Genomic DNA, 22,822 nt, shown 5'->3' with positions numbered 1-22,822 from the left:
CAAAAATGTGTGTGTGTGTTAATATTTATTGTTATTTGAGAAATTTAGGTCAGGCAAGTAGATTTTCAGAAAAAGACACAAAGAAATAAGCCATGGAAAATTATCTGTCATTTTTAATTTACACATGTAAAACCACACTCACAAATCCCTCCCAAAGCATTTTTTAAGAAAAGCACAGCCTGATTTGACATGAAGGAGGCAATCGCAGCAGTTGGTATCTTTATAAACCTTCATCCAAATGTGATGATTGCAAATTAACCATGGTATGTGCAGCTGAACTGCAATAAACTTCCATTAAAAGATCATTAAAAAACATGACAGATTAAAAAAAACATACCGTTGATTTCAGCTTGTATCACAGTTTGCTTGTGGAAACAATATTTTGTAGAATTAAAAGAAAAAGTTCAAATCGCAGTTTGCAAATACATATGGATTAAAGTTGTGATTTACAACACATAATTTATGTCACTTTCCCATTCATTGCTTATATAAAAAGGGTCAAGTAACCTCAAGTTTATTTAGAAATGAGGGGTTAGAAACTGCTCCTACCTTGAGAGCAGTATTTTTGTGAAGGTAGTTCCAATCTCTACCTCACTGTCTTACTAACCTTTTCTTCTCCAACCCTCTATGGGTCCAGATACCCATTCAGCAGCTGGATCAAGTGGAGAAAGTTATTCTTGGCAAATATTCTAATATCTGGAGAATAATTTTTGCCATTCTCTACAATATAAATATTTAAAAAAATGTTTAAGGATAAAATGAAAACATGAAGTGATAACATAAAACTGGACTGAGTACAAAATCACATCACAGCAAGATCCAGTAATAGAAAATTCAAGAACCAAAATCAGAAAATAAAAAATGTAACAAATCCTGCAACAGACATACCAGAACATGTAATAATTATGAATGCTGCAAACAGAACATACAAGTTACTGTGAAAGTTGAAGACATTAAGTAGAGCAACAGATTAATGCCAGTGCCAATTATTTCACACTTGTTGATTATACAAGACTTACAAAACAACCACTCATCAGTCATCAGAGGAAAAGAAAGCGCTCAGAAACTAGTCAAGTCTCATCATGTATCAATCGTTTCCTCTGCATATAAAAATATACTAATCTGAAGAACCAATCCATTGACTCTGGCAAGCCATAAAGCCATGATTTAAAGATCTTTGCTTTTTGCTTTTATGCAAAATAGCAAAAGTCTTAACAATAGAAGGAATAGAGGGAGAAGTATTATTTTGATGGAAGGGGGCTACAGGTGATCATAATTTCAAGAGGGTGGATGATGTGAAGCTGATAACTGTCTTGGTAATGCCATGTGCAGAAAGAAACCAGTGAACACGTTTTCTTGATTACCTTGCAAACTTCCCTCAGTGTTCAAAAACAGAATCCAGTCACTTGAATGCTATAATAATCATCATGTTAGGAATTAGGCTATGTGGGTAGTTACGATTAAAGCACTATTCTATTTATTTGTGTGTGTGTGTGTGCATGAGTATGTGTGTGTATGCAAGCAGCAGAAGGTATGAGTGATGGCTTTGTGCTGAGGGGTCCTGATGATGTCTCTTTCCTGCAGTGCCATACCAGCAAACATGTTAATAAAGTCATGGCTTGAGTGGTTACAAGGAACTAATCATTTCTGCATGTTTTCAGTGAGAATGTACTACTTCTGTATGGCAGACAGTTTAGCAGTGTACTCCTCATGAGAGATCACTTAATTAGTCATGCACACATTAATTGCTTGCCAAGTCTGGTGCTTCTGCTAAGTTCAGGACATTTCCACCCACCCCCTATCAAACTGCTTTGTGAAGAATAGGTCCATGCTGGCTAGTTGTACGAAACAGATCCAAAAATTCTTAATGATCCCTGCTTAGCTGACTTCATTACTTGCAGGATGCAAGAGATCCCGTCTCAGTGAACCCTATTGGTTGTTCATAGGTTTGAGTGAAGTCAAGCAAAGTAAAATTTATGGACATCCTAAACTGCTAAGATTTTATAAGTGTTCTTAGCAAACCACCATTCGAGTGCCCGGTGGTAAGCTGTACCTTTGGTGTATATGAGTTAGTGCGGAGCACAGAGTCCATGACATGAATGGGATATGTTCTCTCACAATATCCATGAAACAAGTGGGACATGTTCTCTTACAGTGAAGAATGACACAAGTGGGACATTCTCTCACAATGTCCATAAAACAAGTGAGATGTTCTCTCAATGAAGAATGACATGAGTGGGACATGTTCTCTCACAATGAAGCTGCTATTGTAAAAATGAAGCCACTCTAGAGTGGGAATGTATATCAATGACTTTACAGAAAGCTGGTATTGGTATATATCATGCCATGTTTGAACATGGAAATGGTCATTTGAAACTGCTTCTGCTACTGCTGCTGATGATGATGACTGGACTACAGAAGGACTGCAGTCACCAATTATCACTGACTTGTATAGTATGACTGAAGGTAGTGCACTCGGAGTACATCTGTACGACAGCAGACTGCAACCTCAAGCTGCACAGCACAAGGTGACACATTGTCAAGATGTTTTCCTGCACAGATGTCCACATGGAGCCTACAGTTAGGTCCACTTGACGTTGGTGCCAGAAATGATGAGATCATGCTCTCCAGACAGGATCTCCTGATAATTAGGTATGCTCTCAAGGTCTGAAAAGAAGAAATTTGTTCAGAAACAGTTACACAGAATTTAGAAAAGCACAAGGTCTATTTCTGAAGCTATCACTAGTGTCAATCTATTTGTATCCAGTTCCATTATTTTGACATGGGTAACTTATGCTTGCCACAGAAAATGCTCAAAGTACGATTGTTCAGAGAAAACAACAACATTGGAGAGGCTGTACTGACTTACTAAGGTGTTTAGTCAAGAAGCCCATGGTGGCCTTACAGGTCATCTCCAAGCACAGATAAGGGTCAAGTTTGTATCGTACGTTCATGAATCGTCCCATGGCCTTGTTGCACAAGAACTGGAAGTCAGTCACACTTTGGTGGCATGTACCCCTGTTAGTAACATATATCAAAGTTTTCACTCTCTTTAAACACTGTAATCCTTAAGGTTTTTGATGCATCTAAACAGAGACCTTACTGTGGCATCATACAGTACTATGCAAGACAGGCTTCTACAAAACATTTCATCTTGTTCTATTCTATTGTAATTCCTAATCTTTAAAAAAGCCTTAACTCTGAAATATTGCACCTGCATGGAAGCATCATTTCACAGGATGACTTATTTCGTGTTATACACATCACACCATGATAACAACAGAAAATACCCTACACAACATTTGCGTTACACACATATGCATATTACCGCTGCCACAATAACAGTCATCTTGGCTGCACAGTTTATAGATGATTCTTAGACATAATGGTGAGCATTACAAATGTGTAATAGCATACAAGCTCTGTGTTGTAATGAACAGTGTCATTAAAATGCTCTGATGAGTACTATATGCTGTTCAAGACTGTACACTAAGCATCTGAATTGCTCAAGCAAACAACTGACCCATGTCATGTAAATTTTTAAACAGCAACACATAAAATTTAAAATTTCCCAATAAAAAGAACTCTCAGACACAGGAGACTTTCACAGCATACATACCTGACGGTGATCATATTCCTGTCTGCCTCACCCCCAGCCTCCAGTAGCCTCATCATCTGCTTGATATTTACAGGCCACTGAAAAGACTCCATGTTAATCATCAGAATAGGCTGTTTCAGAGATGAGAAGATCTTATCATCCACAGGATGCATCCAGCCATCCAGCACCACACCAACCCTAAAAACAGCAAGTTTCAGAAAGGTTGGTAAAATACATTTAGGTAAATAGATAGCTAAATAGGTGGAGAGCTATTTTGTTAATATCAATTGTACATGAAGATTGTGTGACTTATGAGATCTACTGAGTGTGAATATTGTGGCTGTATAACCCTGATAAAGCAGATACGAATGGATTATGGTACTGTTTGCAGTTGTGCTGTGAGGTTCTAACCTTTGCTTTCTACTGACACTAATTGGCTTCTGGTATAAATAAAGTTGTATCTTATAAAGTTAATAATGAATCTATATGCACTGGAATATCTTAAAATAATAGAGGTAAAATAACCGTAGTGTGACCTACTGGAAGCGAGAATCTGTTGAACAGGTGGCCAGGCAAGTGGCACCACCAAAAGAATGGCCAGCAACACAGACCTTCTTCAGATCCAGCTGATTCTGTGCACAACACAAAAGTAGACGACACAATTTTTCTTTAAGGGATACTACAGAAACAAATCTACTTGATTAAGAAAATTTTGATAACAGATGACAAAAGGATGTAGGCAGATCTGACCATGTCAAATGCAACATGTTCAGGTTTGTTCAATGGAGTACATTTTAACAACTTGCAACAAGGTCTGCAAACGCAGAACTGCCCTACCTTGAACTGTTTGGTGTCAAATGCAATGCCTAGTGTATTGTGAAGAGTGGCACCTGCATTCATTTCTGTCAGAAGATCAAGGACATGCCTGCACTCTTCTGCTCTCTTGTACATCTGCAGCACAACACAAAAACTCTCAAAAACTATGCAAGTGATGTACAGCAGGCAACTTAAATAATTCAAGGGATGTATAGTGAGCAAGTTAATGCAACAAAAATCTTACAATCTGAGGTGACAAGTACATGGAATATGGATACTTAAAATGCAACGTCCTCCAATGTGTGTTCAAGGGGGAGAAAAAGCATTCTGAATGTCCTATAAGTAATGAAGAGTAAAAACAAATACAGTATCTAAAACTGAATAGAAGTCTAGAATATAGGAATAGGGCAACATAAGGGGTCTGATAACCAGCTAACTACAACACCTCTGCAGACTTTGAAGGCCTTCTGCACACCAAGAGACCAAAACAGGATAAGAGTGCACTGGCAACAGTAATCAACACCTGCGGTGTCATGGAGAAGGGACCTTGCTCTCATAGTCATACCTCTCCTAACCCCTTTCCTCCTTGCCACTTCCATCTTCCACTCCCCCATTTTCCTCCTAATCCCCATCAACTGTATCCCTCTCCCACTGCGAAATCACCTTTAAAGGGAAGCACTTTTCCCTTCCAAAAACTATGACGACAATGTGTGTTAAAATCACATCTATACTCTTGTGTGTATTCTGTAATTCCACACACATCCACTTCTGTAGTAAACTATATTTGAGATCAATTCTATCATCAAAATTCATGAAATGTGGATCACCTGGCCATTTCTGTAATCAAAGTCATCCCACTTGTCCACATGCTCAAACCACTTCCACTCTTCCTTGAAGTAGTTGCAGTGGTGGCCTTCACTTAGTTTATGGTGGCTACAGTGATGGTGGTTCTGATGCTGATTCTGATGACCATGCTCACTTTTTTTGTTGATATGCCCATCATTTGTTTCATTGTTGTAGTCAGAGCAGGCACGGATGGTTGAATGGTTGTTGTTTTTAAGGCATAAAGTCATTGATGCAGAGCCATCTCTAAACAGATTATAAAAAAAAAACAACTAAATTAATCATTGAATTTAAAAAAAGTTTTACAGCCCTATAGTGGAAATAAAGCTTCTCAATAAATTTTTATGGAGGTTTAAATATAACCTCCAAAAGAAGAAAGCAATGTCACAACTTTGTAACAATTAAATTTTTGTATTCTTTTAAAAATGCAGTCTTTTTAGAAAAAGGTTTGCACCTTTCCATAGTGATCATAAGTTTCTATGTTATCTACTTAGTAACACTGACTTGTTTTCAAAGCCAGACATTCTAATATAAATGTTTTAAAATAGAAAAGTAATATTTGCTTTGCATATGTGTGTGTGTTTGGATAAGTAAATATGATTTTCCTATGTAGTAGGTGTTGTGCATTTGAGATAGAAAGTAAATGAAAAAGAATGAGATGGATGTGTTAATGAACATTTGAATATGTTTTTCTAGTTTGATATGATGTGCATATGTAAGTGAGAGAGTCGACAATGGCAGAATAAATTTTACATGTATATAGCTGTGGGCAGAAAAGTCAAGACTTATTTCTCCTGCACACCCCACTGCATGCTTTACGTCAGTCCTGCTGAATGGTAAGTTTATATCAACACTACACTCCAGCAGGCCAGTGTCAACAGGGAACACCCTCTACTGTTCTGAGGAGCTTTGGACCCACCCCACTGCCCTGCTTACTGCCACTCAGCAGCCACACCTACACCAAGGCATGACGTCACACCTCCCTCAGGCCCAGCGCCCTCCACCCGTTTGTCAACTATTGGTACACTGGAGGGAATGAGTGGGTGGTAGTGAGGGTGGACTAGAAATACAAGGGGACTCATAAATATGCTTCATACGCTGTATGTTTCTATAGTTAGGCAGACCTTTGATGTATCACCATAGAATTTTTATTATTCCGTTTTTGTTTTTGTTTTTTTGTCGTTCGCCTCTTTCACACTTGGAGACCAGCTCTTGATATGAAATTGGTGGTCTTCTGTAGAGTCTCCACTGGCCCGTACAGCTTGTTGTGCAGGGTCTCCGACTGTGGCCTGAGGCACGGAGCCCGGCACTGCACCTGCCTGGCGGATCTTCACAGGGCGAGCACCATTTCTGTCATTACTTTCTCCAAGTGGCATAGGCTGTGTTGCGTGGTGGTGTGGTTATTTCAGGGTGCGCCTTGCGGCCCACCACCTCCGACTTCAGCACTCTTATTATTCCGTTATGACTTTCTTGTTTGAAAACAGTGTGCGTGTGGTATCAGTGTGAATACCTTTATGTGCATCTGGACTGATATATAATATCTGTAATCTGTAATAATTCAGTTAATTTTTTTCAGTTATACCCACACTTTTTTCATAAACGATATGCTCCTTTCAAGTTAAACTGCGCAGCACCCCCTAAAGTCAAATGTCGTAATCAATGAAACATATATATTCTCCTGTCAATCGATATTTGTAGACAGCAGCTTAAAAACCGTTGAAAATACCTTTCAAAGAATACCAACAAAAAAATCTGACCAATAACAACCTTTCATTGCCAAGATCTTACACAAGAAGACACTGAAGACGGCGGGTAGCATAACTCTTTCTGAACTATGACGTATGTAAAGAAACAGAGGAAGTGGGGTGTATGGGTGCTGCTTCTATTGCACAGTGTGCAGGGGATGGGGGGGGGGGGGTAGGAGGGGTTACCTGCCTGGCTGATCTATTGACAGGTGGCGCCTCAAGAACCGGTACATTCCCAGGAGTCTCAGAACTAGGGTACCCAGCAACAGCTATATCGATAGGAGTGAAGGTAAAAATAGGGTATGTATGGCAGCTCTCATCGCACTTATTCGTTGAATTGTGTAGGCGGTTAGCACCCATTAACCGCTCGTGTTTGTGTGTGTGTTCGCTGCACGTCTGGGGATTAGAACTAGGAAACGGGACCATGTCACTTCTCTCCTGCTGGCGATCCATCCGTTCTCGCCTTTGGTACACGCTGTCTGCGCTGTGTTTTCATTTGATTTCAGGTTCTTGCCTTGACTACTTCTCTCAACTTCTCTCATCCCAGCCAGACAACTCTGCTCTTCGTCTGATGACCGTATCCTAACTATTCCTATTATCAGAACAACATGTATGGTTACAATATTTTTAATTACTGTGCAGCGAAACAATAGAACTGTCCCCCCGTGGACTTCTTCCATATCCATATCCGTCACCTACCCATCATCGAATCCTTTAAACGTGAACTAAAAGCACATTATACAATCCACATAATGCTATTCCATCCTCTAATCCTGGGTAGGGGAACATCTGGCATTTATAATCCCGCCCGCCAAGCAGCCGCAGATGTCAGTAAATCTACGAGCTTTTTCATGGAAACTTAAATGTATATATACTAAGTAAATAATCACATTAACGTTAATTTTGAAGGAAAAACAAGAAACATTCATTACGAGACAGACAGGACACATGAGTGCATGATGAGACAGACACATGTGCTTCTCGTCGGCTGCCGGCGGGCGATTTTGGAGAACTTAGTATAAACATGTCCCCTCATTGAGGTAGACCACTTCCGGTTTGATGCAATACCTTAGTGTAGAAGGCCTACAAGTGTCCAACATAATCTTTTCATGGATTTCCAAAGGATGAGCAAATGAAACAGCTTTAGCTGGTAAAAACTAGTTGGGTTTATGAGTTAGTTTGTGCACGTGCAAGCATATGTCTGTGTGAGTAGCATGAGCTTAGACACTTTTTTAAATGCCACGAGATATGTGTGTACTAAATAGTAATGATTACGATTAGTAATGTGCTTTCCTTGTACAACCACAAACAGAAAATTGTTCATTAGGAAAAAAGGTTTTGTAGTAACAAACATACTGTCAACTCTAGGAACATTTTAATTATAAACATATATACTTTACAGACTCCAAACAGTTGTTTCGCAATGCTTTTCATAGCGAGTGAGCACAGCTCACGCACACCTAATCACCAAAGGCGGATGGTGGTGACTCAGAGGACAGCAGTGTCAGACACATGGTGTTGCACATGTTGTAAAGAAGCTAACACACTGTAGGGAAACTAGAGTTTGACCTAACAGAGCAGGCTAATTTTTAAGCAGATATTTTTTGTACATCCCGAGAATGATGTTATAAATATCAAAATGGTCCTTGGAGGAGAAAAAGTTCCCCACTCTTGCTCTAACCCTTTCTTTCACTTTTTCCGTCTATTGACTAGACCGCTTGCTCGTCTTCCTCTGCAGTTCACGAAACTCTCAATCCTTAATGTTTTCTCACCGATTTCTCGATCTTTGCGTCTTCTGTATTTGTCTTTTATTACTTGTCTGCACGGTTGTTTATCCTTCCGTTCTTCATATGCCATCCATGTCTCGTTCTTGTCCCAAGCGCCGAGGGAATGATCCTCAATGAGAGTGATCATAGCTATTTAAGTCACACGTTTATTACAATTATTATAATATATCCTACATATACCAGCTATAGTATGAGTTCGTTTCGTCTGCGGTCCTCCCATACGTGCATGTGTCCGTGCGTGTGTGCATGTTTTTCAAGAGTGTACCCATGCTCCTCTTTTTAACTCTCTCCACCTGTCACGACAGCAGTGGGGTTGATAAATGTTGTGACTGGAGTTTGTAATAACGGTTTAGGCATATGCGATGTTGCACACTACATAAATGCTGACAAGGAAGAATTGACATGATTTGTTACGGCTCTATACAGCCGGCCAGGCAAGAACCTAATAATGTCAGCGAGTGTTATCTGTAAACATCTGTCAATCGTTCAACCATTTCCACACGTGCCTCTGTCGTCCGGTAACGAAGTCAAAACTCGGTGCAGTTGGTGGTGGGTGGAATCTGGCGCTCGATCAAGAAATGTAATCACAGCACACTGGAAGTGTCTTTACCTCTCTGTCGCATAAACACAACCATGGCAACACCAGCTCAGCCAGTAACCAATCAATAGTCACTATCAAGGGCTACAGGTATATTAGCGAAGGTCAGGAAGGGGTTCATGGGATGTCTTCGGTCTTACATGGTGACGTAAATAATAAGTTTAAAGCGAAAACATATTTTGCACGAGGTGGCATGTTTAGCATAAGGGCATGTCCGTGGATATACGCAGCCGCCCAACCAATAAAAGGCCTGAAAATATTCCTCCTCGAAAACAAAACTGTTTGCTTTTTAAAAAAAAAATTGTAACCCTGAGCTTTCTTAACATAATACATGTGTTATATTACAAAAAGGGTGAAATACTGAAGGAAATTTAAAACATGTTTTCCTAAATGCTTCACGATCCAATAATTTGATAAGATTAATAACTATTGATATTCAGCCTCTGTCAGGGACAGCGCCATTACAGATTTGGTGGGATTTTACAAGTTGTTTCCTCTAGCAATACACGAGGCCCCATTGATGCAACACGCTAGAACATAGTCCAGTGATTTCACACTAAAACATAGTCCAGTGATGCCACACTAAACATAGTCCAGTGATGCCACACTAAAACATAGTCCAGTGATGCCACACTAAACATAGTCCAGTGATTTCACACTAAAACATAGTCCAGTGATGCCACACTAAACATAGTCCAGTGATTTCACACTAAAACATAGTCCAGTGATTTCACACTAAATAAAGGCCCAGTCATGCCTTGCTTAAACAAGGTGCGTGATGCAACACAATATAACAGCCCTGTAATGCTACAAGTTAATCATTTTCCCTCGTGTATTTGTTTCAACATCAAAAACCCTCTCAATATGGGGGGAGGGGCAGGGAGAAGGTAACAGTGGCATTCGCACATATTTCCCGTATACAAAAGTGTCCATAATTTCATAGGGTAAGTGGGGCCTACAGGTTAACTCACGTACGAAAAAAAAAAAAAAAAAGTAAAAGTTTAACCGTTTATCCAACGCAGCCATGGCGCCGCTGTTCCGTAGACAAACAGGCCCGTGCAGGCATTAGGCTTGCAATGAACTGTCATATAGACAGATAACTCACACTCACTCTAAGGTGTTAGTTTCTTGGAAGAAAACAAGAGGTGCTTTGTACAGACACAAGCAAAAGGCCTATAGCCACCATGCCTGACATGCAGAAGCACAAGTCGCAGTAGACCAGACATAGGCACGCGCTCAACGGCTGCACCGGCAGCACCCTTTGAGCGCAATTACCTTTCTGGGGCCTGTTGGTAAAGGGCGTATTATGATGACCCGCTTCTGGAACAGTGAGTGAATGCTGTGCAAGTATCGTTCGGCTCAGACGGCCATGAATAGATGGGGGCATCCCGACACGCAGGCTTGTGAGTGCTGTGTCTACTCCATCGCTGCTAAGTTTATTGCAGCTGGGTTATGTACGCATGAGAATATGTGTAGGTTTGTAAAGGTGTGTATCGGAGTGGATCCGACTCTACACGTTTAGCCGCTCTGCACTTCTCCAAGGTTTACTTCCCCTCCCTCCCGCTTTGCCAAGCTTTTATGTCTGTTGTCTCGACCATACGTCTACTGCCGTTGCCAAGAGCATAGCCAGATCTTTGCCACCGACAGCTCAATGATCCTCGCAGCAGTTTTTCAAAAGCTAGGGGTGCAAGGTTTGTCAGCTACCCCCCAATGCCCCCATCCACAAGGTTCTCTTGAACTTTTTCTGACGTACGACTTTAACCAGCTGAACCCACTTAAAAAAAAAAAAATAAAAACGTTATTCATATCACGTGACCAGTTGGGTGGCAAGAGGGTCTGATCCCGGCTGCAGGAGACAAACATCTCTTCCCACGCAGAATCCTGTCACACAGTTTCATCCTTGTCTCCGCTGACTCATGACCAGGACGAGCTTTCACGTGCAGTGTTGTGACAATACATTGCACTCAATTCTACTGCTGACTAATGTTAGTTCCTTTGCACCCACCTCAACTCGACTGTCGACTCGGGCAAAACTACACAGTGTGTTAAATGCCAAGAGCAAAAAGAGGTTTACTGTCTTTTAAACAGCGAAGGAAAGTTTAAGCTTGTTTTACAAAATGAGGAAAAGACATTGCTGTGGCTCAGATGATAAAACATTTTGGCACAAAGGTGTCTGTGATTTCATCCGTACCCGCAACAACCAGCCTCTGGTCGCAGCCGACAAAGGTTGGGGATCGGGTTGTAAGGGGGAGGGGTGTGTGCGGGGGGAAGGGTAGCGTGCACATGCGACAGGAGAGATAACGAACACATAACGGAGACTAATTGGACGACGACTGACTTGTCGCTATGGTGACAAACGCATAGGCCAAATAAACCTCAGATATGAAACCTAATATTTTGTCAGTACAGTACTTGTTATCAAACACCAGCTGCACACTCTTACATGCCCCCGATAAACAGAGCAGTTTTTCGACATTAAGGATCAAGATCACGATAATGTTGTTAATGTTTCGTGGGGAGGAAGGGAGGATTCTGAAAACTTCTAAGATTTTATGGAGGATAAACACTGACAGCATCACACACTGACATCGATACATTTCTATGACATGACACGCAGGGGACAGAACCAAAATTGTGCACAACACAAGATGTTGCCAACAGGTACTTTATGAGAGAAATGTGCCGCGAAATTTTGCAGATACTTTCTGCCATAAAATACTGATTAGTAGTTTCTAAGCTATCCCAGGAAAGTCAATCGCCACTACAGTTTTCTGCCCGTATTAGCAGTACCTCTCAAGTTTTCTCCAGCATCCGGCTCACCTGTGTTCTATGGCCGCCACGACGAAGCCCCGAGAAGCCAGCTCGACACAGAAGGAGGTGTTCGAGGTTCGATTTCCGCCCAAGCCATGGGAGAAGACGAGCACTGGGTAAGGCGTGTTGGACTTGAGAAGAAGCGCCTGCCATAAGGCGGGTACATACACATCACCTGCGAGTATCACATGTGCACACGCACGCACAGGAAGATAAAAAGTACAAGATAAAATGCGTACTGAAAAACGAGTCTGTATCATCAAATCTTAACCTGGCATAGGATTCTGTAGTCAATTCTGGACATAAGGAGAACTGGCCGCGAGTAGGTTTTTAAAGATATAAATTTATATGTACCATTCGATCAAGTTTAACGATAGAATGAAGGAATTTGACAGAAAACAAGCTGTTCCCCCCATTCAGTTAAGCACTAGTTTGTCTTATCCATCTTTGACTATATGTGCTGTCAGACCTATTTATTTAAAGTGGATAAATAATTAGATGATGACAGGTCTCAGAAAAAATGCACGATTTTCTCCGTTAATACACTGACTCCTTCACATAATTTCTACAATTTTTTTGCTCCCGAGGATAAACTACCGACAGTGTTACAATGTCGTTTGTGCTGTGATAAAGAAGTCTGATTGTTGGCTACACGATATGTTGTGCGCGGCACCTTGGCAAGCTGTAGCCAAAATACCAGCGATTAAAGTTTTGGCTGTTGTACAGACATATTTCTCGCAACCAGACTCCAAGGATGAGGTGTTCAGTCCCAGAAATGAACTATCCTTCAATGTGTAGAAATGTGTGTAAGTGACGTACAAACAGGTGAGCCTACACCTACCCCCAAGCCAGTTGAAGATCTTGCCGAAAATGGCCGGGTTCCATTGCAGGAAGTGGACGTAACCCAGGGCATACTTTTTGTGAGGCAGCCACAGCGGCCATTGCCGGTCCCGGGTCTGCAAGAGAGACACTCGAAGATGCACACACAGCTTTCAGACAACATCCTAACAGTGCTTCTTGTTTTTTTCTTATCAATCAATATAGAGAGAGAGAGAGCAGTGGATGTGTGAATGGACATCAGACAGACAAACAGAGAGACAAACTGACAGGACGCCTTTAATTTATCTTTTCAATCATCGGAACATAGGTTGATGCGATGTGTTGAACTCAGGGTTGATGTCATGACACAGGTGAAATTATTTAGAATCAAATTGTAAATTAAATGAGTCAGTGCGTGTTTTATTTTTATTATTGCAAATCATCGACTTTTACGATGATAAGGCGTGCTGAGCCTTGCTATCCCGTTGTGAAGAACTAGAGCTGTGCGAGGGACAGGCCACGGCGGTCGCACTTCCTTGAACTCTGAGAAATCTCTAAGAAAATCGACCAGCCTGCCTGGCGACATCGGAATGCGGTTCGTGCAACTGTCCTCGGCGTTCTTCACCATTGGTAGGGAGGGGCAACGGTCGCGGGGAGGGAGGAGGAGAATTGAGGAAAATGAACTGCGGCGGGATGCGTGGTAGAGCGGCCTGTTGTGACCCAGAAAAATATACTTTCAGTCAGCCTGAGCTCACGGATGCCTGCTGGGTTGAGGCGCACAACACTCTGTATGGCAGAATGATTAAAGCTGAAGTCAGCTCTAGTGCTTCACAAATATTTGCCATATCGCGAAATACTTCACGTCCACCAATCAGTTGTGATGAGCTGTGCACCTGTGCTGAGAGTGAATGTGATTGAGTTTTATTGCGAGGGTGCGATCAGGCGTGTGAAGCATGGCGGCATAGCATCTGTGAATGTCTTTATGTAGAGTTTAGGGCAGGGTGAAGATTCTAGAGATACAAAAGAGCTTGTATACGTTTTTTTTTCTCCCCTCCACCTCTCTCTCTGTGATGTCACAGTCACGTGCAGGTCTACAATCTCTGCCCCGGCCATTTCCTTCTCTTTCTTTTGTGTGTCGGGCAAAAATATTTTAGTACACATATTACACCTGATCATACACAGGTCTATAATCTCTGCCTGTTTAACTTCTCTCCCTCTCTGTCATCACGCAGGCATGTGTATCTCTCTCTCACAATGATACTTAAGAATGAAAGAGTGAGAGAATATCAAACTTCATCAATCTTCAATTTCTAACCAGAAACACCCAAAAGAGCTGACACGAGGAAATATCAATGAAATGATCTATACTCACATAAATGTCTGTCCTTGTTGTTGGATAATACAATCGAAAGAAAATCCCGTTTTCGCCTCTCTCGCACATGATATCAACAACACCGACAGTGTGAGGTCCTTTCGCAACGGGTAAATGCCTCCGAATTCGCCTCTTGGCTGTCATTTTGACGTCTGCTTCCAAGTCTTTCATTTCTGCTTCACTTGAGTTTCCGCTAAACTTGGAGTCAACTTTAATACCCAGGCAAGTCATTTTACTTATGTGGACGGCTTCAGAGTGGCTGGGAATGGCTCATCCTCCACACTTCATGGGCGAGGCGCAGACGTCTGCTCTGTTTTTGTCGGCGCTAAATAGCGTTTCGATGGCTGTGAACTTTTACTTTGCATGTGTTGACCTGACGCAAAGAAAGGTAACTCGCTTTACCTCGCGGAGGGCACAGTTCTCGATTACTTCCCTTCGTTGTGAGGTTAGCTCTTATTCCGCTTACAACTTTGAGACGATGTGGCACGTATGAACTTTTTATAAGCCGGCACTTAAAAGACTTAATAAATACTGACAAACAATTACTTTCAAAATAGTTTTGATATTTTAGTAGGGGTGGGAAATGGAGATACAACGTACAAAGAAAAGAGCAGTTGGGGCTTGGCTGGTGAATGATGAACACCTGAGACTTGGTCGCTTGAGGAAGATTGCTGCGGACTCTGCTTTTTCCGCGTTTTCTGTAAATGCATGATTATTTTCAGTTTCTGTAGAAAGAATACATGACTTTTTGATGTTAGATAGGTTTATTAAATAATTCATTCGCAGATGACTATATTTCATGTATCAATAGTTTTTATGTCATTAATAAATATTCAAATAACACTTATTATTTTCTCACCTCAAGCATGAAACTTTTTTAAAATTCAACAACCCATCGTTCGTACAACAGAAATAATTAAGTTCAGTAACAGCCAAGCAAGTATGTTTTATACCAGAGAGTATTTTTACATCAAAAATATGTAGCTTGCTCTATCCAGACATATTTTGCAACATAAATAATACTTTACATGAGAAGGTTTATGCTTCATTCCACAGATATTATTATAATTTACATGGTGTGAGACATGCACATCGCTCGTCCCATTTTGGTGTCCCAGTCACCGAGTCTGGCATAGCGCGTCCCACCTTGTGGTCATCCAGACTGGAGAGGTCTCGTCTTCGAAGGCAGCAACTGTTTTTTCGACCACTTCCAGGTAGGCTCGACAAGAACAGATAATCGTCTTAGACCTTTTGGGACTTTTTGAGATGTGGCGACTGGCCTGAAGAACAAGAAAGGCACTTTCTTTCCTTCTTGTTCCAGAAGATTTTGTCAGCATATGACTTTGTGCATAACAATTATGAAATGTCCAAACTTTTAAGTTTTTTTCTGTAATGTTATAGCAGAACTAAATTAATGAAAGATACAGTTTATATCGTGTAGTTGTAGTTGTACCTTGAATCAGTCAGCTTTTTTGTGTTGAGTTAAAACTGTTAGTGTAGGATGCGATGTGAACCAAGAACCTTTTCTTTAAACGGGAACTAACGTTTCTCGCAGTCCTTTGCGTGGTTGTTGTGGACGTCGCTGGACTGGTCAGAGTGTACCTTCTCGGATGACAGAGGACTTGTCTCCCCCGTCTTCACTGTGAGCAGATATAAAGACCTGTGCCGACCTCACTACGTCGCTGAGGATTCTGCAGAATGTCCAACTCCTCCAGCGCTGGAGAGAGATTGATCAAGCTCTCTGGTTCCCCCCAACGGTGAAAAGCGAGACGACCCGGATGACACATACGTCAGTGACGAAGATTCCTCGAGAGTAATTTGCATACGGCCGAGAGCTGCTTGCCTGTCAGAGGAAGGCGAGTGACTTCTCGAATGAGAAGAAGCTCTCGTTTCATGAAGGTGTGGGCTATCTTCTTGAGAGCATGTTGCTAAGGGAGACACGGATTCGCCAACCTCGATCGCCGCTGGCTCCTTCAGGACATCGCCCAAAGCTGCGATGGCCCCGTAAGCTTGGCTGGGTGACACGGCCAGTGACACACCCACAGGGTCCTGGGCAAGATGAGGCCAGTGACTGCCGCTCGTCGGCGAGCTTTGAGGACTGGTTAGCAATTCTGCGCAGTTCTGGGAGGTATCGGTGTTAGGGGGCTCCTGTGTAGATAATAAACCTTTGGCTGCAGCTTTCGTCTTGTCTGTGGATGGGGACTTCGTCGCGAGCTGGGATTTTGCTGCAGGTGTCGCCGGTTTGACTGCACGTGAAGCTTTCGCCTTGTCTCCCACCACATTGACTGGAGGTGAGGGTCTTTTCAATGCAAGATCTGTTCTTACTGCAGCTGAGGGTTTTGGCAATACACGATTTGTTTTGACTGCAGGTAGAGTTTGTACTGGTTTGCTTTTAGCGGGTGATACGACTGGTTTCATCTTAGAGGGTACGATGTATGTTTTCTTTGCCGGGCTTACTGGTTTTTGTGCAACAGTAGTTTTCTTCCTCCCTTTTTTCTGAACTGGCGAGGCGTGTGGTTTTGCCTTCTCGCTCGATTGTTTTACTGGTGGCAACAAGGGGGTAGAAGGAGGTGGTGGCTCCTCCAGTAAATTTCTGGCTGGGTCTGCCCAGTAAGGTCGCAACGACCTTTCGTCGGAGATACACCGGATGTCTACTGAGAACGCATGCGCTAATTCTTGTGTTGAACTTTCTGCAGGAAGTGACGTGTTACTTGAATACCTTTGCTTGGTTGTTCCCTGTATGCAAGGACAATTCAGGGCTTGTTTTTTCTCGTAACTGCAGCGATGACTAGACATGATTTTCTGGGCAAGATCTCGGCTTCGAAGCCAGGGTGCTTCGTCTTCGTCTTCTTCTTTGTCCTTTTTCTTTTTCTGCTTCAGAGCTTTGATAATCTCAGCTTGAGCTGAACCGGAAATGATGCCATCAGCGACGTAAATGGGTTTAACAGAAAAGTCAGGAGGAAGGTGTTGCTCATGTTGTCTTTCCTCGAGCAGAAATCGGTAATACAGCTGCTTGGAGGGGGCTAACTTGTTAATGATCTGAAACGAAATATGCATCAGGTGTAAAATTAAAATAAATCAAAGTATCCTCGCTCGTTGGTTGAATTTTAGGGGAAATAATTGCATCTAGTCCTGTAGTGATCGATATACAAACAATAACAAGACAAAACAACATCACCGTGATTTGAGAAACGAAACGCTGATTGCGAACGTGTGCGTGTACATGTAAGTATATATATATATATGTGTTACTGTGTGTGAATGTGTTTACTTGTATATGTGTATATGTATGGGACCCTCTCCTCTCTCCCCCTCTCTCCCCCTCTCTCACCTCTTCTATCTCCTCCTGTTTCACTTTTGCTCCAATAATATGCAGCATGGCTCCTTTCGTTCGTTTGTCATCCGCCAGCAGAATATCGGGTAACTCGTCGTCGTCGTCGTCGTCGTCTGTGACGGGCTGCGGGTGTCGATAACGTATTTCCTGCTGAGGCTTGTGGCCATCCTCTTGCCCAGTGGAGTCTTCAAGATGGCAAAGCTCGTCCTCTGCGTTTCTGACTGGTTGGATGATTCGCCAGTCGGCATCGTGGTCAAGGAACGTCTTTCTGAAAGGCCACAACATGGTCAGCAGTGTCAGCATGTGTACCGGCGAGGGCGTCAAGGCTCTATGTTCTAGAAAGATCCGCACCTATCTTTTCGTGTTAGCTTTTCTGCGAAATCAGTTTGCAAGAACCCCTCTCTCCACCCTTTTCAGACGTGCACACTGTATTATCATGCATTATTTCAATTATCATCGTTATTCACACTCATTGTTTCTTGATAACTGTCTTGTCCGCATCATCGTCATCACTTTCATGAATATTTTTGGAAACGCTAAAAAACTTAAATGGTAAAAAACAAAAAAAAAAAAAAAAAAAACAAAAACACACACACACAATCAGACATGAATTATGTGTGGTTTTCTTTCTATCACAAATCTGCAACGAGATAGGTGCATGCAAAGGTCACGTGACACGGCGTTGGTCACGTACAAGTGTTCAATACGCAAGCACCGACCTCATGGCCCTCCTGAAGGACCCGGTGCCGGGTTCGAGAGGTCGGACTTTGAGATCATCTTGGAAGGCATAGTCACTGCCGCTCTTCACTAAGGGTCGTCCTCTGGCGGCCATGGGCAGGATGTGCAGAACATTCCAGCTAAGACAGGAACCACGTGCAGTTCACAACACATGCCATACATGCATCATAATAACACGTTTCATCGAGTTCAAGTATGAACTTGTATCTTTGGACTACGTAAATGTGTCCTGGTGGAAATCATTTTGGGTTTCATTATCAGCATGAAGTGGGTAGAGCAGTGAAATAAAATTAGTCACTTAATCAACTTCGCTTGCCTTTCTTTTAATGGAATCAAAGTTAATTGTGGTAAAGAACTATAATCAAGCATTTAGGGAAGACAAACATGTCGCTTTTTTTGAGCTTGCTCGTCCGCATCTGGTGCGCGAATAAGATGATCAGAGCGATGAAGGCAACAGCCATAAACAGGAAGTATATGCCCATCGTCATTTTCTCCATAAATTTCTTTTCTGCAAACAAATCAACATTAATGTTATCATAATATCACACAAGTATTCGATCTAAACTTTCTTCTTAAATGTTCAGAGTTGTGATGAACTTAAAGCATTCCGTTTCTGAAATAATTGTAATTTTATATTAAAATAAAAACGAGACAAGGGCATGTGTACGATCATTTCCGTCATTTGCAGCCTGCTCCACAAACATTGCAGACACGCAAACAAATTCACTAATGTGAGATGGTTTCTAAATTGATTAGGAGGATAGCCACTCACCAGCGAAAACGTAGATGATGAAGCCTGAGTATTTGGTGTTGATCTCAGTTGAATAAAACCTCAACATAATCTTGTTGTTCGTTTTAATAGTTGTCGTCTCATTCCCGCAAAGTTCAATAATTTTGCGGTTGTTTGGCATAACTTTAAAAAATAGCAAATATAGTAGTTGTTTTTATGTATTTATATTCCTTCTCCGCTTTTTCCCTACTTTCTCTCTATCTCCACACGCACTCTCTCTCAGCCCCCTTCTCATTATCTCTGCTCTCTGCCATTCTCTCTCTTTCTTTTTTTTTTCTCTCTCTCTCTCGTTTAGTGCAGGTCAGTTCAGAACTAACAGATATTTTAAATGCCAAACGCGTGGTCAGCAGTCAATTGTATAACATTAATATGAAGTATACAACATGTTTTCCTTCTCAGCTATGAAACTTGAGGAGGTTCAGCTGAGATTGAGAAAACAATTTTTTGTGGACTGTTAATATAGAGGTTCTCATCACAAGATGCTTGATCAGTCACAAGTAAGGAATCAGTCCGTCTCGTGTCGCTGGGGAAGTTCTTAGGTGAGATGAGTTCGAGCTCCAATGTCCTTGCTCCCTCTGCTAGGTTGAAGATGACTGTTCGTCTCTAGCGCAAGAGGGGACACAGTGCGGCCAACCTACTGATGTACAACAGCAAGGGTTCCTCGGGGACAGGGTGAGGCCAACCTACTGATGTTCAACAGCAAGAGCTCCTCGGGGATAGGGTGAGGCCAACCTACTGTCGTACAGTAACATGCGTTCCTCGGGGACACGGGGCAGCCAACCTACTTTCGTACAGCATCAAGCGTTCCTCGGAGCAGCTTCCGTTGGGATAGCGCGGTGGCAGGTCACTGTTATTCACCTGCACCTGCAGGTGCTCGTGTCCATCCAAAGACTCGATAATCGCCATAATTAGTGTACCTCTGTACACACAGGAGCCACAGGACGATTTGTGATTGATAGCAAAAGATCAATAAGTATGCTATGCAAGGTGAGCAGACAAGGAGAAGTACATTTTATTCATAACGCGCAGACACTAAAAATAAAATTAAACAACAGGGGCACTTAAACAAAGCAGCAAAGTTAATCTCTAATCCAGAAAGTGGCCAGGTGCTATGATGTGGAACAGAAAATCGCTGGTTCAGGACCTGCTAGCTCAGCGACTTTCCAGAAAAAGGATACATTTATCACGAGAGGTAAAGTTTGCAAAAGGAATGGGTACTTCATTTATCAAGGGAGGTAAAGGCTATAGAAGGGGAGGGTTGTGCTTCGCATTCCACATGCCCTACCACTTCGGAATTATGGGACGAGAGATCTATCTTGATATCGAGACAGGACTCTTTATGTTCACCTTTATCATAACACGAGTTCTTAAAACAAAATGAAAACAAATAAGGCTAAGTAAAATTTGTTAAAACTAAGTGGCACTTAAAATAAACATAAAAAATAATCTTCGCTTGACAAATTAAAAAAAAAATGCGGAAAGGAGACGGAAGTGATGGAGAAAGAAAGAAGTGGAGGGCAGGGAGAGAGAGAAAGACGGAGTGAAAGACAGAAAGAGGGAAAGAGAGAAAGACAGAGGGCAAGAGAAAGAGAGAGGGAGAAATAGAGGACACCGCTCACTTACCAGCATGCATTTGGAAACAGGAGAAAGTTTCTTTACACCAATTACCAATTAGCGGTGTGTGTGTTCATATGTTTTGGGTGTTGGGGCCTTCGCCATTTAGGATTTCTATCTTGATGCAGAGACTGTTTAGATACTTACGTGGGATAAGGCTGGGGATACCAAGGTGTCACCAGAATCTTTGGCACAGCATTCGCCAAGATGTGTGGTGCTCCTGTCTGTTGCCAAAACCATCCTGAAAATCACCAAAGAGTCAAAGAAACAAGTATTAAAGAGATACGAAAATAGCATACAGCGCTTCGTGTTGACTTCAAAATCCAACGAATGGGGGAAAACTGGGGAACAAGGACAAGCGTCTGGTTTCCAAAATGATAAAGCAGTGTCCAGACCCCGCAGATGTTGTTTTACCCATGGAATCGTAGTTATAACTCGGTGACAAAGATACCCTGGGATAAAATAACAGGAAGTAGTGCCCTCGGGGTCTTCACACTGCTTTATAACTTTGGAAAAACTTCCTTGCGTTCCCCATTTTGTCCTGGGGAAGAGCCTTACCCTGGCTTCATAACTACGGTCCCAGGTCCTCCAGGAACTAAGGAGGGTCTAACCGTCGACGACGCCTCTCGACACTAACCTGTACTGACCTGTGGACACTTTGCAGATGACTGCCAGTTTTCTCTCGAGTTGATCTCCAAGTGTGACAAAAATAGGCAAACAAGAACAACAACCACTTATGCCACGTGGAACCTGATTTTCCTCGCCTGCGTCGTGTATACATCTTCTACCTACTAGCATTCTAACTCGGGAGAGTGTTGGACTTGTGACAGAACGAAGAATAATTCTAGTTGACGTTGAATGGTTGGATATTATGTTAACTACCTGCGAACACAACCAGCCTCATCAAGGCATAAGGATTTTCCCAGAAAGAAAGAAGATCCAGGTAACTTTGCTTCCTCATCCTTCTGTTCCAGGCGTAAGGATGTCGTCTGGTCGTTGTGGCAGTTAGGGAAGGAAGTTAAAGTGTTCTCCTGAAAAATAAACATCAAGGTGGCATTCGGTTTGCAAATAAACATAACCCTGTAAATCACGATCACAACAAGCAGGAAAGAGAAAAGGAGTGAAAAACAACAGTGACTGAGATGAAAAGAATTCAGAATTCTGGTACATTAGAGGCACGAGTCAACGACAAAAACTCATTAATTCAGGATGATTTCTGGTCTCCTCAGTCGTACAGAAAGTAGACACAGTGAGCGAGGAAGAAAATCTACACTTGACTTCAGAATGTGGCCAACTTCTTGATTCCACAAACATGCAGCTATGTTTGTTTTCTCCGAAGTTACTCAAGATTTGCAGCACTTATCAGCATAGATGTAATTATCGGTGGTTTGAAACGCACTTGCTCCGAGAAAATACGTTTGTAAAGATAGGCGACGAACAGTTGACGTATTGTGTGCGCACGCCGTCACACGCATTCCGTCGATAAGCGGTGACGTGCGCAGACAATGCGTGCGGCTGTCAGCTGCATGCAGCACGCACGATCCATGCAGCACTTTTGCTTTTGCTCTGGATTAAGTTGTCATTAAATCTTTACAGAGCTTTTTAGGAAGCCTGGGTACATCCATAAGTCGAGTTTGCACAGAAGCGCTGAGGTCCTCTTCATTCAGTCGGTCTCTCTCACTCTGTGCGTGCGTGCATGCGCGAGTGAATGTTCATGTGTGTTTGCGAATGTGCCTGTATTACACAGAGAACTGCTATTTGACAAAGAGATGTTCTAGCAAACACAAATACAATATAACAGCCTACACATAAGCTTCAGTGTTTGTCAAGAAAGTTTTTCTTTTTTTTAGTGTTGGAGATAGACATATCAATCGATGTCCTATCTTGTTCTGGTCATGAGGCAGTATCTGAAGGGAGATAATACAACGTCACCTCAGGCAAGACCCGAGTTATCCCT

The 22,822-nt window shown here is 42.2% G+C and overlaps 2 protein-coding genes across 7 annotated transcripts; both read right to left on the bottom strand.

Moving 5' to 3' along the window:
- Positions 1-97: 97 nt before the first annotated feature.
- On the bottom strand, positions 98-14,741 carry LOC112563289 (platelet-activating factor acetylhydrolase 2, cytoplasmic-like). Its single transcript, XM_025237138.1, has 9 exons — positions 14,390-14,741; positions 13,040-13,154; positions 12,208-12,373; positions 5,242-5,503; positions 4,436-4,549; positions 4,139-4,230; positions 3,620-3,796; positions 2,870-3,018; positions 98-2,667 (listed from the first exon to the last, which is right to left on the bottom strand). The coding sequence occupies exons 1-9, from the start codon at positions 14,618-14,620 to the stop codon at positions 2,582-2,584; spliced, it is 1,392 nt and encodes a 463-aa protein (XP_025092923.1). The 5' UTR covers positions 14,621-14,741; the 3' UTR covers positions 98-2,581.
- A 403-nt stretch (positions 14,742-15,144) lies between these two features.
- On the bottom strand, positions 15,145-22,238 carry LOC112563168. Of its 6 annotated transcripts, none has more exons than XM_025236934.1 (9): positions 22,034-22,238; positions 21,748-21,896; positions 21,013-21,106; positions 20,037-20,170; positions 19,234-19,374; positions 18,846-18,969; positions 18,443-18,580; positions 17,721-17,991; positions 15,145-17,428 (listed from the first exon to the last, which is right to left on the bottom strand). In XM_025236934.1, exons 2-9 carry the CDS (start codon positions 21,824-21,826, stop codon positions 16,064-16,066), a joined length of 2,346 nt encoding a protein of 781 aa, XP_025092719.1. In that variant the 5' UTR covers positions 21,827-21,896; positions 22,034-22,238; the 3' UTR covers positions 15,145-16,063. The 6 variants fall into 6 exon arrangements, with proteins under 6 accessions (XP_025092719.1, XP_025092720.1, XP_025092721.1 ...); XM_025236935.1 differs by having other exon boundaries at positions 22,066-22,238; XM_025236936.1 differs by having other exon boundaries at positions 22,101-22,236.
- Between the last annotated feature and the right edge of the window lie 584 nt (positions 22,239-22,822).

Source organism: Pomacea canaliculata, linkage group LG4 (genome assembly GCF_003073045.1).
Source record: "Pomacea canaliculata isolate SZHN2017 linkage group LG4, ASM307304v1, whole genome shotgun sequence".
NCBI lineage: Eukaryota > Metazoa > Mollusca > Gastropoda > Architaenioglossa > Ampullariidae > Pomacea > Pomacea canaliculata.
This window is presented reverse-complemented; position numbering and strand designations above follow the sequence as displayed.